At 35.2% G+C, this 18,048-nt stretch overlaps 1 protein-coding gene across 1 annotated transcript in view; it reads right to left on the bottom strand.

Moving 5' to 3' along the window:
- LOC105621708 overlaps positions 1-18,048 on the bottom strand; it is a gene marked incomplete at its 5' end in the record, with an annotated part of 85,146 nt that overhangs the window by 6,842 nt on the left and 60,256 nt on the right. Inside the window, one exon of the mRNA XM_012203169.1 lies at positions 3,456-3,462. Within this exon, the coding sequence (XP_012058559.1) occupies positions 3,456-3,462 (7 nt within the window). The remainder of the gene's footprint in view (positions 1-3,455; positions 3,463-18,048) is intronic.

Genomic DNA, 18,048 nt, shown 5'->3' on the forward strand with positions numbered 1-18,048 from the left:
GAGAGAGAGAGAGAGACAGATTCTGAAGGATAGACTCGCTATTTCGTTCGACGAGGCATGCGGAGCCTCACCGATTACAATCGGAGCTTCTATCCTTTTTGTTTTTTCTATCTCACTCTGTTATACTTTTGTTTCGATAATTCATTCTGCAATTCAAGAATGTGTTCTATCAGTTCCGGTTTATCATCATCGATGCAGCAAGGATGCGCGGCTCCTTTCTAAGCAACGATTCTATTTTAATATATATTATTTTATATTGTATAGAAAAATATGTCATTATGGCGTTTTTGATAATATATTGCTGGTTTACGTAATGATTCAATCTATTTCTATATTTGCGCGCGGGCGATGAAAGAAATGACGCTTCCTACTAAGTGCCGTTGACACTTTGACATCCGAGCTAAGTAAAAAATATGCTGCATATAATAATTTCAGACTTTGAAATAAGTAGCTGGCATCCTACAGAAAACTCAAAGAACAATATGCTTGTAGAAATGAACTAATGACTTTAGTATAAGAGAACGATACGAAAATTTCATTTGTATGTTACGAGTGAAATTGCTGCTCAACGCTTCGATATTCGAAAATCAACTGAAAATAATATAATATAGTATATTTGATTTTATAGTATATTGAATAATATTGTATATTTCTTGTTTATAAAGACATTATTTGTAAATAAAGATTGAAGTAACTAATACGAATATCATATTTGTTTTATTATTATTTTTCCTCTCAAGAGAAAAAATTTTGATCAGGGTATGTAAGAAGCTTATTACAGGCCTGAGTAAGTCAATAATTCTAATCGTTTCTGCTGATCCAGCGAGGCACACTTGATGACAGCACTGCTGTCGCAATTTCGAGGAACTAAAATGTGCTCGGTGTCATGGCGTCATGTCAATTCTATTCGTAGCATACGAACGAAATTTTTGGCGATTTTGTTCTCTTATACTCTAAAGCTCTTAGCTCATTTCTATAGGCATAGTATTGTTTTTCGAAGTTTTCTGTAGGCTGATAATTACTTATTTTAAACAGGTAAAATCTGAAACTCTTATATGCAACACATATTGCGATGAGTCAACTGCAGAAGCCAATGACTACAAAACTAATAATTTTTAAATACATTTTCTTTAAATACGAAGCGTCACTATGGTCTGAATGTTGAATTTATATATTAATTTCAGAAATGTGTGCCAATATAGTAGTTGGACTTTCAACGCAATCAATCTGAAATATTAATAATCCCCTCAAATTTTCTAAATTAATTTTAAAAAACTGTAATAAACTAAAATTGCGAAAAATATTCGGCTAGGAGTTGAATTGAACGTTTAGGATTAATTTGGGAAATTTGGAGGAATTATTAGTATTTCAGATTGATTGCGTTGAAAGTCCGACAACCATACACAATTATCATTTCTGAAATTAATTCATTTATATGAATATATATAATAGTTCAACATCTTAACATTCAGACTGTAGTGGAGTTTCGTATTTAAAATAATATATTTAATATAAACGGTCTTGTTTCCAATCTTATTGTATATACAATTTTTAATTTTCTTTCGTTTTTCTTTCTCGTAAATTGTGCTGGCAGCTAATGTTATTATCGATATTTTAATTGTAGAAAAGGACTTTTCAATCCGTAAGTTCAATTAAGAGAACCGAGCCGAGGAAAATTAATTACACTTCATTCGTAGTAAAACAGGACAGCATCTCCTTAAGGAGTGTTGGAATGACTGCCGGACTTGATCGAGATCGATATTACAGATTTTAATAAAGTATATAGGCGAGTTGTAGATCATTCTGTTAGTATGTATACGTATATGCCGTATGTGCTTTCGTGCGCACACATCAACCAACCATTTTCGTTTTTCACGTCCTTTAATGTAAATGAGAGCATTATCTTTTGCATTAATTACAGCTGCATCTTCCATAAGACAATTATTGTCGGTGCGCGCTCGTATCAAAATCAATTCGTGACAAGCGTTGATTACCATATGTATATATAATCCTTGCAAAAATCCAACAACATGAGCGGCATGCAAAAATTGAAATATCCATCGTCTGAAATTCTAATTATCGTGATATCATTAGTTAGGAAGAATCCAGCATTCTTTATACGATTTGCGATTTCTTTATACGAATCATGTGAATACGATGCATACTTTTTTATAGTACTGATCATTCCAACGTTTCTATTACAATCAATCTTTGCATCATTGAGTTCATATTGAATTTCGTCAAACACGAATGCCAATTATTTTTAAGTGGCTCTTCCTTTATCACCTTTAAAACCTTTTTTCGACATAAAGAATAACTTTCACATGATAACATGTACGAATCTTGCTGATGTCTGGGTCCTTATCTCATCGCTATGTCCAAACATCGTATTGACATACGGATTGTACGTGTGAAATCTGAACTTCACGATGCGATCGCCAAAGATCAGCTCACTTCCGATATCCTAGATATCAGTCATGTTAGATATTTCCTATAACAAAATCCAATGATTCTAAAAATTTAATGTTCGACGAGTAAGTTTCTTTCTATTGGATGATCGAATGTTTTTTGCCGACATACCTCTGGCACAAATTATTTCTCTTGTCTGTTTCGCTCGCTCCTTCAAAATAAGCATCTCTCGTTGCCATATCACTTCATTTCTATCGAGTAGGATATAAGTGTCGATTCTAACCCATACAGCAACCAGCAGATGGCTCTAGTGTCGCGCGGATGGTGAAGTTACAGATGCTAGGTTGAAGGAGAGGGAAGCGCGTCATCGGGGTCCGTGTTAGAGGAAAGAGGAATTTGTTTCTTCTCTCTTTCACTCATTGCGTTTTCTAAACTATTGTCCTCTTTCTTTCCTATCCATTGTAGGATGCAGTTCTCTCTCTTCTATCCGTTCCTATACTTATTATTTGCGCTCTCTTTCTCCCGTTGCGCTCTCTTTTCTTTTCTTCTTTTGCGACGACACGATTTTATTAAATAGATATGGTATTTACGATTTTTTAATAATATGACTTGGCAATAATTTTAATTTAACAACTGATAATATGTTTATAAATAAGTAATATAAATGGCCAAGCGTCCCTAATTATCGAATCATTATTAATTCTGTTATTGAGTAACTATCAAACACTTATTAAACTACCAAGTGTATAAATGTGAAATGACAATTTTTTTCCCAAAAAAAACACGTTAAATTCAGAAGAATGATAAAAAGAGATTTATTCAAAGTATGCTCCATTGTTAGTTACATATTTTTCCCATCTTTCGGGCAATTTGTGGATACCACGCCAGTAAAAATTTTCCCCTTTTGCCACGAACCATTCATCGAACCATTTTTTCACATCTTCATACGAACCAAAGCGCTGCTCAGCAAGTGCGTGACCCATCGATGCAAACAAGTAGTAATCGGAAGGAGCCAAGTCTGGTGAGTAAGCCACATGGGGTACAACTTCCCAGCTGAGTGCGTGTCCCAAACTGGTTTTGCCGTATGTGATGGAGCATTGTCATGGAGAAAAATGACCTTGTGTTGTCTCTTTTGGTATTCTGGTCGTTTTTTAAGCAGCGAACAGTTCAAATCGATCAATTGTTGTTGATAGCGTTTGGTATTAACCGTTTCGCTTCAATAGCTCACACCTTTCTGGTCCCACCAAACACAGAGCATCTTCTTCTTGCCAAAGCGATTCGGTCTTGCGGTCGATGTATGCGCCTGGGTCTATCCATGATTTTTTGCGCTTGGGATTCTCAAAAAAAATCCACTTTTCATCCCCAGTAATGATACGATGCAAGAATGACTTTCTTCTGTATCGTTCGAGCAAAATTTCACATATGTTTTTGCGCCTCTCTATCTCTCTCGTTCAATTCATATGGCACCCATCTGCTTTCTGAATCTTTCCCATCTCTCGTAGGCGATTGGAAACAGCTTGTTGACAATTGCTCTGCGAGTTGTTTTTGTATTTGTGAATCATCTTCCAGCAATGCTTGGAATTCCACGTCTTCGTACTTTTTGGGCAGTTTTCCGTGTTCCTTGTTTGCAACATCGAAATCTCCAATTTTGAAACGCTGAAACCATCATTCACACGTTTTTTGCGATGGAGCATGTTTACCATAAGCTTCTCCAAGTAATCGGTATGATTCCGCAGCAATTTTCTTTAAATGAAAACAAAAAATTAATGCTGTCCGAATGCTCCTTATTTGGTACAAATTTCGTCATATTAAACACAGCAACACAATACTATGCAAACACTTTTCAATCAAATCACTTTGCGCGTTTGACACTTGTTGATGGTACAATAAAATACAATACATATGTTAAATCTTTGTACTTCACACTGTATTGGTGCGGTCTGTTTCTCAATTCGTCATTTCATACTTGTACACCTCGTACATACTACTGAACAACTATCATTATTGATAGATTTTTAATTGTAGGGATAGGAGAAAGAAAAAAAATGTATTTAAAAAAATCACATACTTTATTTTTTAAACTTGATATATTTTTTTCTCCGTTATGATCCCCCCCCCCATCAAGTGTATATTTTAAATATATTTCTGTAACGCATAATTCTTAACTGTTTTTCACATCGTACATATTAGTAACATCTAGATTATGTAAAAAATCTATATCTTCGTATCAGCATCGAGAGTCTCGATTGTCGAGTCATAGCTATCGTATACCAACCAGGCATTCATGTTTTTCACATCCTTTAACATATTATAATACATAAGAGCCTTATTGTCGTCATTCTTCCACATTAATTACAGCCATTGTAATCAAGCGTTTCGCCATGCTGTACGGGATCATCCCGTTTCTTATTGTAATCCATGATAATAAGTACTCAGCCAGGAAGCGCAATACTTTTCTGACTTTGTCAAGAAGTTCCATGGCATGGGACACGTAAAAATATAATGAGAGAGAATAGCTCTTTTTCTTAACACTGCTACTTCCTTCACGACAAATTTCTTTCCAACGATAAATCTTTGCAGATTAACAGACGTTGGTATCATGATGGACGACTTTTTGAGACTGTGCTTGATCACAGTCTTGGATCTTGAATTTTATCTCATATATTAAAAAAAAGGGGGAGGATATTTTTTTGATGATGATAATTTACGTAATCTTGCGTACTACATCGTATATAATAAGGCAATAGGCGGTTATATTCGTGGGTATTCTCATTGAATTCAAATTCTAATCGTACATCCACGATGCCATTCTTGACGGATTCGTTGTGGTTATTAGAGTATAATCTTTCAAAAAGGAGTATAATTGGAATGATAGTTTATTTCTTTCACGAGAGATTTGATAGTAAGACATGCGGAAATGTAAATACATATCATACGAAATAGCGGCTCTGCGTTTGTCAAAGTCTAGATTCAGAGCATCGTACGGATAAAATTCATAGTTTAGATAAAGTTTCACATTGGTTAATTTACAGATGTCGAAATAAGTTTTACGTGCTGTCATGATATTTTTTTTGTCAGTCTATAGATAACTTATCGTGATTTTTCCAGCTGTCGCAGTCGTGATGATCCAGGAATGCTTCGTTGTACTCGGCATAGCGTGTACTCATACAAATCCCACGAACGGAAATACCTAGATATCCGCTCTCTAAAGTGCGCAGCATGGATAATTAACTTCGTTCAACACAACGTGAGGCATTCGCCAGTGTACTTTGAATAATTCGGTTCTGGATCTAACGCTATGTAATTGTTACCATTGCGTTCGTATCAAAATTAATTCATGACGAGCGTTAATTATCACATATTTGTAATCCTCGCAAAAGCCGAACAATATGCTTGAACGGTACACAAAAATTAAAGTATCCATCGTTTGTCATTAGGCTTTTCGCGATATCTAGAGTCGATAAATCAAGCATTATGCAAACTATACTATATGTGATTTATTAGGAAATGTTGCATAACCCGTGATAAGACTAATTATTCCAACGTTTCTGCTGTGATCAATCTCCATACCGTTGAATTTATATCGAATTTCATCGAACATGAATGCTACACATTTACAAGAGTTGGTTGCCTTTGTACATTTTTTTCTTTTGAAATCAATCTATCTTCGACGTAAAGAATGCTTTTACACGTTAACGTGTATAAATCTTGCTATTGTAATAAGTATCTGTGTATGGGTAATTGTGGGTATCCTTATCTTGTCGCTATGTTCAAACGTCGTGTTGACGTTTGGACTGTACGTGTGAAACTCGAACTTGACGACGCGATTGTCAAAGATTGATTCATCTCAGATATTTCATACAACAAAACCCAATGATTGTAAAAATGTAACGTCCGACGCAGTGAGTTTCTTTCTACTGGACGCTCGAATATTTTTGATCGCTCTTGTCCCTCTGGCAAAAATTATGTTCCCTGTTTGTTTCGTCTGTTCGTTCAGAACAAGCACGTTGTCTTTCTATTTCTTTATCACTGTCGTCTCCGTATATGCAAACGATGATTTCTTCTCCGCAAAAATCGATCAATCGTCCGTCTTGATCTATAAACACGAATCATCAGATCCGTGATGATGATCGGGAGGTAAATAATTTATGTCGGTCTTTCCGATATTTTATATGCTAGTGACACGCTCAGCGAAAATTTATATATCGTGTGAATGGACTTACCGTTGCTGTAACGTCGGTGAAAGTTGCATTCAATGATAATGATATTTACGATATGTCTGATTAGTGCCACTGTTGCGGCTCCAGCACGTGATTCGATGAAAATGCCAACAGCAATATTGTGAGGTTTGGTGAAATTTACTCGATAAGCGCGTTTCATCTCACTCTTCATTGTATTGTTATTATCATGAATTGTCAATGAATACTGTTCATTCTCTTTGCGAAGCAATATTAGGATAAAATTATAGAATTGCGTCTTAAATACTTGTTGTCACGTATTTCATACGATTCTTCGGGAATGACAATTTCTTTATCAATTCTGTCAAAGTAAAACTTATTATTCAATGAATTAGATATCGTATAGTAGGTTTCAAAGTCCGTCAAACCGAGCTCATAATGGTCATCGCTCAAATCTGTGGCCGGAAAGTAGCAGACCGCGAGGACACTTTTACTGGTGAGCGTAAAGTCAGTGACATGTTTGAACGAATACTGAGTTGAAAGAGTGTAATGTCTGTGTAATTAAGAGTAAGTAAAATAAAGAGTGTAATTCTTAAATTGATCGTCAACTGTCTATAAAAACTGTAGACACAATTGTCCACAATTACTTTGATCATAACTTTGACAAGCCGTGCGATTATTCGATTTGCATTACGTCCAAATATCGCACCAATTCCTTCGGTGGTCGAGGATTGCCGAAACTAATAAAAGTCAAAGTAAACAGCACGATCACCCCGCTTTGCGTACGCCATCCAATAGAGTACCTGATCCATCAGCATTATCTAAATTTACGATACTGTTCTCGTTTCGATACACTCTCTTTGTTCGTAAGATAGTACGCATAAAAATACCTCTAAAATATGGAATGCGCATACGTTTTGCCATTTGTTGTAGTTGGTAATTACACCCTATGGCATTTTGATAATTGTTTAGTTTTTTTTAATCTTTTTGTTTTTTTCTGTTGTGACTTCTTGTTCACGCTTGTATGAAGCGAGATAAACTCCATAACCTTTCATGACGCGATTACATTTACATTTCAGTTCTTCAATTCTGATGTTGCGTGGCTTTATTCATTTATAATTTTTTTATAATTTTTGACTCCTGCCGCACTGCTGATCAACAAGCTCTCAATAGCGATAGAATTGGTAACATACCATCGCGTTTTGCCACTAGTATGCGTTTCTTCGTCGATTTTTTTTTTCTTCATTTTCATGCCCACACAAATTTTCGTTTTGTTTTTCATAGCCGCCCAAACAGCTGTGGCAGCAGCTCTCTCTCCAAGAGTCCTCGAATCTTTTCGGTAATCCATTTCCACGCCTCAGCGAGTATTTTGTCAGTTACATGTCATTTCGTAAGATCTTTGCTCCGTGAATAAACTATATCGTGTTCGCGACACACCGCGTCCAACGGATTAATGCTTCGAGCCAATCTCCTCTAGCCAATCGCTTTTCTAAATGCGTATCTGGACCATAAAATTGATATCTGGGGATATGCAATTCGATCGGAAGTGCGTTTATCGCATGATTTAAAAAAACCACAGCCTTCTATTGTTGTTGTTGATATTTGCTACAATTTCTAATTAACGGCATTGGACCAACAATGCGATCGATGACAAGACAGATTATAATGTTTCAAGCACTGACGATAAACCTCTGAATCAGCCTTTATATACTCGGGTAATCGATCCCACAATTGATCTATGTAATTCTTAAATTCTCATAGCAAAATAATTTTTGGTATATATTCCAACTCTTTAGCGGTTAAATGTACATCACAGTTGTCTGACACATAAAAAGCATTTTGAATACTGAGCGGTTTTGCTTAGCGCGCTACTATAAATACATCCGCTCTCGATATCGTTTTTTTCAATATTATCAATAGTGAAAGGAGAAGATTCATTCAATAATCACAGACGATCAAAGTGACTAATGTCGACAATAAAGTACAGAGACTGAAAAAGAAATACTCAAGCATGGAAACATGCCGATTTCTATACGCAGAATCTGCGGTCCATTGAATTGCGGCAAAACAAATGTGTTGATAAGTTTGCTGGAAAGTCCAGTATAAGTTTCGAAAACATGTACGTGTACTTGAAGTCGTTGCAATAGCCAAAATACCGATATTTGGAGAATTTATTAGCACCGATTGAAGAAATTGATTATTTTATATTCTCCAATAATAAGATGATGTATTCCACCGAACGAGATGTTTCCAAATTCCATTTTTGTCTTCGATGACATGGATGCGACAAATAAGACACGATCAGAGAATACTTTGCGATCGACACGCGGATGTCGATTGCTTTTATCTGTGTTAGACATTCGTAAAAAGGCATCGAAGCATCTTACACGCGATAATGCAAATCTGTTGATCCTGTTCAAATAGGACGGTACCAATCTGAAACATATGTACAATGATCATGTAAACATTGACACGTCTTATGAGAATTTCTGCGAACTGTCATTGCTATTGGCAAAAGTATGGATTCGTAGTCATAGATAAAGACAGCTTACAAAAGGACTGAAAAGGATTTAATGAGTATGTGATACCTTAACGTGTTAAGGTTAGTCGTTGTCAATGTCTATTACACAACATTTCCTTTCAAGTACAACATGATAACAACAAAGAGCTCAAAGATAGCGAGAGGATAGCGAAACAAATTGCGAAAACGAATGAATTGATTCGTAAAAAATACTGCATTTTAAAAACCGGCAAAAAAGAGAAAGATATAACATTGAAACACTTTAAGCCTATCGAAATTCTAAAACAGATTATCGAGAATATCATTAATGATGAATTTCAACCAATTAAGAAAGAAGTCAACGTTGTAAAGAATAAAAATATTAAAAGAAAAGAAAATCTGAAGATGATGAAGATGATAATGATGGTGATGACCTCTGGAATAATTCATGGCTTTAATTAACATCATCATCTAAAAAGCAATGTACAAAAGAATCGAACATTACGTCGAATTATGCATTGCCTGAACCGAAACACGAATTATCGTACAAACGTTCACACATTTTCTCAGTCGAAGATGTTTATGAAGCGCCCAATGAATCGCTTGAACGTTAGTTAAACAATCATTACAAACGCGGCAAGTTCGTGAGGAGTAATTAATTGGAGGCACTTAAACAAAAATATGTAAACATAAGCTCCTCGATAGTGACAGAGAAAAGGCGATCGATCACGTTTATCGGCATATCGCGAGAACGACACGATGCTCGGTGACAAATATTTCGATGTAGACACTAACGACTTTGTGATCGTACATGGAATAAAGTACAAAGGTATATCTGGTTTGTGAATTAATTTTCAAAAGAATTCCCGACGATGCAATTTACACAAAAAATGATAAACAATCATATAAAAATACTGTTGGCAATACTCACAGGCGCAGTCATAAAGCGGATAATCCAATAGTAGGCAGCAAAGAGTAAAAACAAATATAAGAATATAATAGTACTCTTGGTTTATGAAATACAAGTTGGAACGGACAACATGTCAGGAAACTAAACAACAAATTAGGTAAACAAAATAGGTTAAAGAGTCGGAAAAGGTGTAATACTACGCACTATGTCTCTAAACGACAATAAAATCGATTATGTTCATTGGGACGATCCTAAGCTGAGTTAGTGGATCGTCCCCGATTGCTTGAGGCCTCGCGTCAAGCAGGTCACAATGCCCACGATGCGAACGAAATATTGTCTAGGAGCTTCGTGAAGCTGGCTTTATAAATTGAGATATACAATCATTTTAGTTGACATCAAAATGCCAATGAACAACGTTTTAAGAACTTTGTGATATTTTACGCATTATACAATAATCATAACATAACGTAACATGTCTGAGAAGAAAAATCTCGAAAAGTGGTGGAAGAATATACGCTCCGGCGAGAAAAAATTTTCCATGCAGATGTGTCATTTACGTATACGATGACCTGTGGGTCATTTTTTGCTTCCATAAAAAAGAAATCATAAACATAGTCGCCAGACGTTATTATATAAAAAAAATGTTTTTTCCTTTTTTAATATATATTTTTGTTGGTAAATTTCATTCTTTAGACTTTATCTTACTCAATTAATGCGTACCACAAGCGATTGGAAAGAATAAGAATTTGTTACTATCTTATTGACTTGCGACAATTTAAAAAATTTTTTTGCATTTCTTTCTTATGTCATCTTGATAATTGAATTAACATTTCTTTGACTAGCGATTTTGCGTTCTTAATTTACTTAATTAACTTGTTTGTAATCCTTTATTGTCATCTGTATGTATTGATGATGGTCAATCTCAATCATGATGGTCAAAATCAAATCTTGACCGAAACATCTATGTTTTCTTATAGAATAATAATAAATATTATTTTCGTTTCAACATCTATCGTCGTGGCTGTATGCTTCTTATTATTTACATTTATATTATTGAGTCACCTTCAAACATTTAAATCGATTTTAGTCAGGGTGGCAAAGACAGACCAAGCGATCACACAATATATACAATAGTCTATATTATATAAGTCTATATTACAGAGGTAAAATGCAATTTTTTTTCTATCAAGCGATTAGAAGTCAAGAGATTCCGAATGGAATTTAGAAATGGATCTAGACACATATATAAAGAAGACAAACTGATCGTGCAGACGCAACCTGGAAGCAGTCTATATAATATCATCGAAAAGTCATCAAAAGGGATGGACAACTATGCAAGTCTAGCACTAACCGATGATTCAGCAATTTGGCACCGATGTTTAAGCTACTCCTGTGCAATAAAATCAGATGAAATATCCATCAAGCAAAAATGAGCAAACAACTACACAGGAACGAGATCGAGAGCAAAACAGGTACTCGATAAAATTTATGTCGATTTCTGCGGATCCATAAGCCCAATAAGTATAGATGGAGAAAAGTACTTTCGATTGTGGATGACTACTCACACCACCGTATGCTCTGGCATAAGAGCGAGACAGGCCGATAAGCTAGAAGAGTTCAAACACAGATATGAGAATAAGTTCGGAAGACATACCAGAGCCATACAGTGCGACGCAGGTACTGAGTTCGTAAATAACATGTTGAAAAAGATAGTTAAGGAAGTGCAATTCGAGATAACATCCGCATGCGTTGAATAGCTGAACGCGCGAATAGAACAAAAACTGAAAGGGTAATGATCCTTGTTAAAAATATGGAAAAGTAATATGATCATGTACACTGCTTACATCCTAAATCATATACCGAGCAAGGCAATAAATAATAATGAAGTTTCAGCGGCCAAAGTCGAACTTGGAGTGAACTACGCAAGAATAAAAATCTTCGGATGTGAGGCATATAATTATGTTGAGAAACAGTTCAGAAATCGATTCGATAACAAGATTAAGAAGATGAAATAACATCGGATATAAATTATTCGATCTTCTAAGTGAAAGAGTACGCGATCAGATGTTAAGTTTATAGAGTCTGATGAAAAGGAGAGCACGTAAGACAGCGATAGAAATTGAACCTAACGAAGAAAATGAGAGACATGCGAAAGATGACAATCACAATCAGGGACGGACACGGAAAGAGAGAAAATAATAACAAAGATGAAAGCAGCAAGAAGAAAAATGAGTCAGATGAAACAAAACAGATCAAAAGAAGAATACTATTGCAACGTAACAGGACGCCACCAAAAAGATATGGAGACTATCGCGGATACTTGATAGAAATCGAAGAATTAAACGAGGAAGAGCTAATATAATGAAGCTGAAAAATGTGATCAACAATGAAGTGGACAACATACTTGAAAATCAAACATGAGAAGTGATAAAAGGCAATGGTCAATTACGTATTGATTTGTACGGAAATTCAGAACAAAATTAGATCCAGGAGGAAGAAATAATCAAGAAAACAAAACTGGTCGCAAGAAGATGCAAGCAGAGCAAAATGAGAATACTTATGTACATGCTACTAAGCTCAACAGCAGTGAAAGTCTTTCTAGCAATTGTTGCCAACAAATAGCTGAAACTGGAATAGTTCCATATCAAAGCAACATATTTGAATAGCCACCTAAACGAAAAGATACATGACAATATCGAAAAGCTTTCCGGAGGAGGAAAGGCAAATTACATAAGGCAATTTATGGTTTTAAACAAGTGACAGGCATGAATTACAAAATTTGAATCGTTTATGAAGAAATTCATGAACTCAGAGATATGTTTGTACCGAAATAGTGATCCAGATAGTAATGGAATCATATATGTACTGAACTACGTGATCATATATGTACTGAATTACATCAAAAATTACAAATGCAAACATCGAAGATTTTTTTGTTTTAAATGAAAAATCAATAGCGCTATAAAACAAAAGAGATAACCAAAATCAAGCGATTTATCGGAATGGAAATTAATTGAATGCAGGACTATTGTCAAAGGAGTCACATAAAGAAACTCTTGAAGTTTAGCGGATTGAAAATAACGAGATCACGAAACACTCCCATAGAGCCTAACACAAAATGTGTTAATTCAAATTGAAGGGAAGTTCGGAAATTCGCAAATTCTCTCTCTATTCGCATTTAATTTTCTGTGCATGATTTTACTAGAATCATATATATGTATCTATTTTTTGTTCCCTCATTTTTGTATATGGCGGCATCCGCGAACGCGTCACTCTGTGTTTCACTACCGCGCTATTTATTCGATTCCTAGTTTTGGTTTCTCTTCGATTCTTGAGCTTCCGCCATCTTAAATTCTGTAAGAAAGAGTCTACCTTTTCGATTGCAAAGAAAGTCTTTCGTATTATATTAAACTGTGTGTAAAGATTAATTATTCAAGTGAGTTTATTCAATATTCTTTTCCTTCTCTCGAAATATTAACGCCAATATATGCAGAATGTGTCACCAAAATCCAGACAAATCGAACAATTTCTTTAAACAAAATATTTTAAATGAAAAATTAAATATTAGGTGTACAACTTTGCTTCCGCCGTTTTTTTTCCGAAATTCGAGGTTTTATTGTAAAAAACTGGTTATACATTTATGATTCAAAGTATTGTCGCTGGCCACTACTTTCTCCCATCTTTCGGGTAGGAATTCGTACGAATTCCGCGTCGAAAAAACTGGTCATCTTTTGAAGCTATCCACGAATCGATCCAATTTTTTACTTCTTCATAAGACTGGAAGTGCTGGTCAGCCAGGCCGTGTGCCATTGATCGAAATAAGTGATAGTCAGAGGGAGAAACGGCGGGTGGGGTAGGACTTCCCATTTCAACGTATCCAAGTATGTCTTGACCACTTTCGCAACATAGGGTCGAGCATTGTCATGCTGCAAAAACACTTTATCGTGTTTCTCGTTGTATTGCGGCCGTTTGTCTTTCAATGCTCGGCATCAATTGCGTTCGATATCGATCGCCTGTGATTGTTTCAGTCGGTTTTAACAGTTCATAATACACTATGACGAACTGGTCCCACCAAATACAGAGCATCACTTTGGAGCCGTGAATATTCGGTTTGATCGTCGACGTGGAAGCATGGCTGGGAACTCCCCATGATTTTCTGCGCTTGGATTATCGTAATGAACCCATTTTTCGTTCCCAGTCACAATGCGATGCAAAAATCCCTTCCGTCTTTGCCTTTCAAGCACCTGTTCACAAGCAAACAAACGCCGTTCAACAGCTCTCGGCTTCAATTCCTACGGCACCCAATTTCCTTGCTTCTGAATCATTCCCATGGCTTTGAGGCGTTTTGAAATGGCTTGTTGAGTCACTCCCAATGATCGTGCCAATTCTTCTTGATCTTGACACGAGTCTTGCTCAAGTAATGCCTCCAATTCTGCATCTTCGAAAACCTTCTCTCTTCCACCGTTATGCCGGTCTTCGACGTCAAAATCACCGTTCTTGAAGCGTTGAACTCACGACACGTTCTTTCACTAATAGCGGCCTCACCATAAGTATTTGAGAGCATTCGATGAGCCTCAGTCGCAGATTTCTTCATATTGAAGCAAAAAATTAAAACCTCCCGCAAATGACGAGAATTTGGCTCGTAAACTGACATTTTCAATTGAGAATAACTTTATGATGCAGACACAAATCGACTAATGTTTCTATGGGGTTATGTTGACAGATGCCCAAGTTTATTGTATGATATCTATGATCTATTTATTTCGATCACCACTTACCGCTAAAGCCATCTATAGGAAAACGGCGGAAGCAAAGTTGTACACTTAATATTATTAAAATTAAAAAATTCTTTCACATAGCATTTGGGCTCCTTGTAGAGCACAATTATTTGATATATTCTCCATTAGATTGAATGACGGTCTCTATTCCCAATCTGAAGCGTTTGTACACATGCTGTAATGTAGCGCTGTCCATGGCCAACGAATGTTGCCTTAATAGCGGTCCTTAATGACGTTACATTGGGATGCTGAGACTTATTTGTGACTCTTTCAACTACGCTCCATACGTAGTCCAAAGGATTTAAACTGGGCTGTTGAGAGGCCAGAATTCCTTGGACTAAAACATCGATGTTGTCTGAGAGCCAAATTTTGAATCAAATAACTCGTATGAGCCAGTACACTGTCCTGCTGAAAAACATGGCCTTTCGGACGTCACAGTTTCCATCCACGGCTTCACTACATCTATCAGAACGCGCAACGATTGCTGGATCATCCGAAATCAGTGCTTGAGCTCTTTCATCTGCAGGGTTCCTCCTGCGGAGTGTTCTTTCGAGTGACTCTTCCTCGCTGGCATACTGGATCCTTCGTAGACTATTCTAAAACTGTATATTTTGCCATAAATCTTAAATGGTTGATCGAGGATATTCAAAGAACCAAATTATTTCCGTTGTTGAGTATTCAGCGCGAAAGCCTTCGATGATCACGGCTCTTCGATTATACTTCGCACTTGGTTTCAACATCGCGGCCATTTTGAGAATATGACTGTTTATTAGAAGCATCAGGCTTTCTTAGATGCCAACCTCTAGCGAAGGCACAATATAGCGGAAAATTTAAATTTAAATTTGTCCGGATTTTGACACCCTGTATATACGAGGATCATTTAAAAAATTTTGAGCCTCAATATCAAAATGGCATTACTCGTCAGAACCCATTCTGACTGGTACTACATTTGTACGTATTGAGATATTTCCATGTTCATAATAGACGTATTTTAGTCTTTCGCGTAAATCGCCGTGGAACGCTATCAACTTTGATTATTAATATTAACTATTATTATTATTTTATTATTATTGTTTTATTTAAGCTTGGTGAACTATTTTAGTAGGCCCATTCACAACGCCTCTTTATATACATAACACTTATCTAAAAATACTTACCATATTGATTTTTTTTTGCTGTTCTGTTTTTTTTTGCATTTGACTGATGCAGTAGAAAAAATCTGCATCTGATATAAATCGTAAATGCACTGGGGATAATAAATTTTTACCGTATGAAGTACCTGGTCAAAAGATAATTATAACTAAAGAAGCAATTTATTTTGGTAATAAATTCAACGACTAATTATTGTTTATGACATTTTATGTGGAAAATGTCGAGTTTTTCAGTATAAACAATGCAAGGTCGATACTGAAAACAAAATCGATAAACAATCAACTTCTAATGATGCGACAGTCAGTATATATAACTTAAAGTAAACGAATCGAATGATGAACGAATTGAAATTCAAATCCAGCGAATCGTTCACTTTTCGACTCACAAGTATTGCTGTATTTGTTTACTATAAAAAATATCACTGTCATTCCAGAAAAAGTGTGTATGCAGTCCTTCATTAAGATGAGACTTTATATGCCAGCAGGCAATCGGTGTTGTCTAACTCACTTAATTAAAAATCGATGACGAAGATTTTAGCAGTTTGAAAGTACATTCTAATTCGTACATTCAAATCTTAGCTCTTCGGAGTTAACATAAATGATAGAAAGTCTTTCTATTAAGTGTGACTCTACACTATGATAGAATCGAAGATTTTAGTCTTTCCAAAAAACAGCTTCTTATTTTTATAAGCTTAATATGGGAAAATATTATTATTATGTTCAAGCTCCAATTATATAGAGTTTAGAAAAAGAAAGAATAAGAAGGATAGAGCATGGAAGGATGTTAGAGTAGACACTTTGTCTCATATGCATTTGCGGGAAAGGGAGCAAGTCGAACGCACCTTTTATAGCAGTGCTCGCAAAGATTTGCACACGCGCTACTTCCCCCATTGCCGCTCGAAGCTCGATGGCCGAGCCGCCGGGGGTTCACGTGACGCTCTGAAGCGTCTCTATAGCTTAACGTGCGGAGATTCTTACGTTATTAAAAAATATTTTTCTTGCAAAATAATTTTTATTTTCTTAAAAAAATCAAATATTAAATTTTCTGAAATATTTTGTCATAATAATTCTTGCCTACCAGAAAGTATTCAATAATTGTTATAAATTTACATCGAGAAGTTTCTGTAACAGACTTGCAAAGATTGAAGTCAGGAAATACGTGAATCTGGAAATTCCGTGTTTTCCATATGAAGTCTTACAAAGTCTCAAGTAACAAGGATTCTATATCGCAAAACTATTTTCTTCTATAAGCGAATATAATTTTATCATTTTAAATTTTTTACTAACTTTAATTGTTAACTTTCTATTTAACCTTTTAAAGCACACATTTTTCTTTACATAGAATTCAGTTGAAATTTGTTATTCAGGAGTTTTTCGTGGTAACTGATTACGAATTTGACCTCAGATTTACAAAATTTAAAATGGCAAACCCAATATGGCGGACAGAAAATTAAAAATTAGTTTTGAACTGTAAAATGGAGTTAAGTAATTTTAATTTTAATTTTAATTTTAATTTTTAATTTTGATTTCAAATTTGCAATAAGAGATCCAAAAAACCTACTTGACCTCAAAACTAATTTTTTAACTTTTTGTCCGTCATCTTGGATCAGCCATTTTGAATTTTGAAAATCTGAGACCAGATTCGCAATCAGGGACCGCGAAAACCTCCAAATAACAAGTTTCATTAGAATCAAGCAATTTTTCGTTTTTTTGTCTGCCATTTTGAATTTTTTAATTTTGACTTCAGATTTATAATCAGCGACCCAAAAAACCTCTCACTTCATTTTCGGCTAATTATAACTATTGTTGATTAGTCACAATTACATTTATTGTTAAAAAAGTATGAATTTTTCCAGTTTGTTTATTTATAAAATACATTTCGTTAACAATAGGAATGTTTTCATGGTTTTTTTATAACAATTGATGTTCTAAACACTGATAATGTTATTTTTATTTTAGTAATATGTTAGAAACTGTATGAAAAACATGATAAAATAAAAATATAAAAACTGAGGTTAAAAAGGTATCACATATGTGTGAACTGTGTTGTAAAGGGTTAATATACAATAGTTTCTATAATACATTGAGAAGTTTCTATATTTACACCAAGAAGTTTCTATAT

The sequence above is a fragment of the Atta cephalotes genome (assembly GCF_000143395.1).
Source record: "Atta cephalotes unplaced genomic scaffold scaffold00036, whole genome shotgun sequence".
Lineage (NCBI taxonomy): Eukaryota > Metazoa > Arthropoda > Insecta > Hymenoptera > Formicidae > Atta > Atta cephalotes.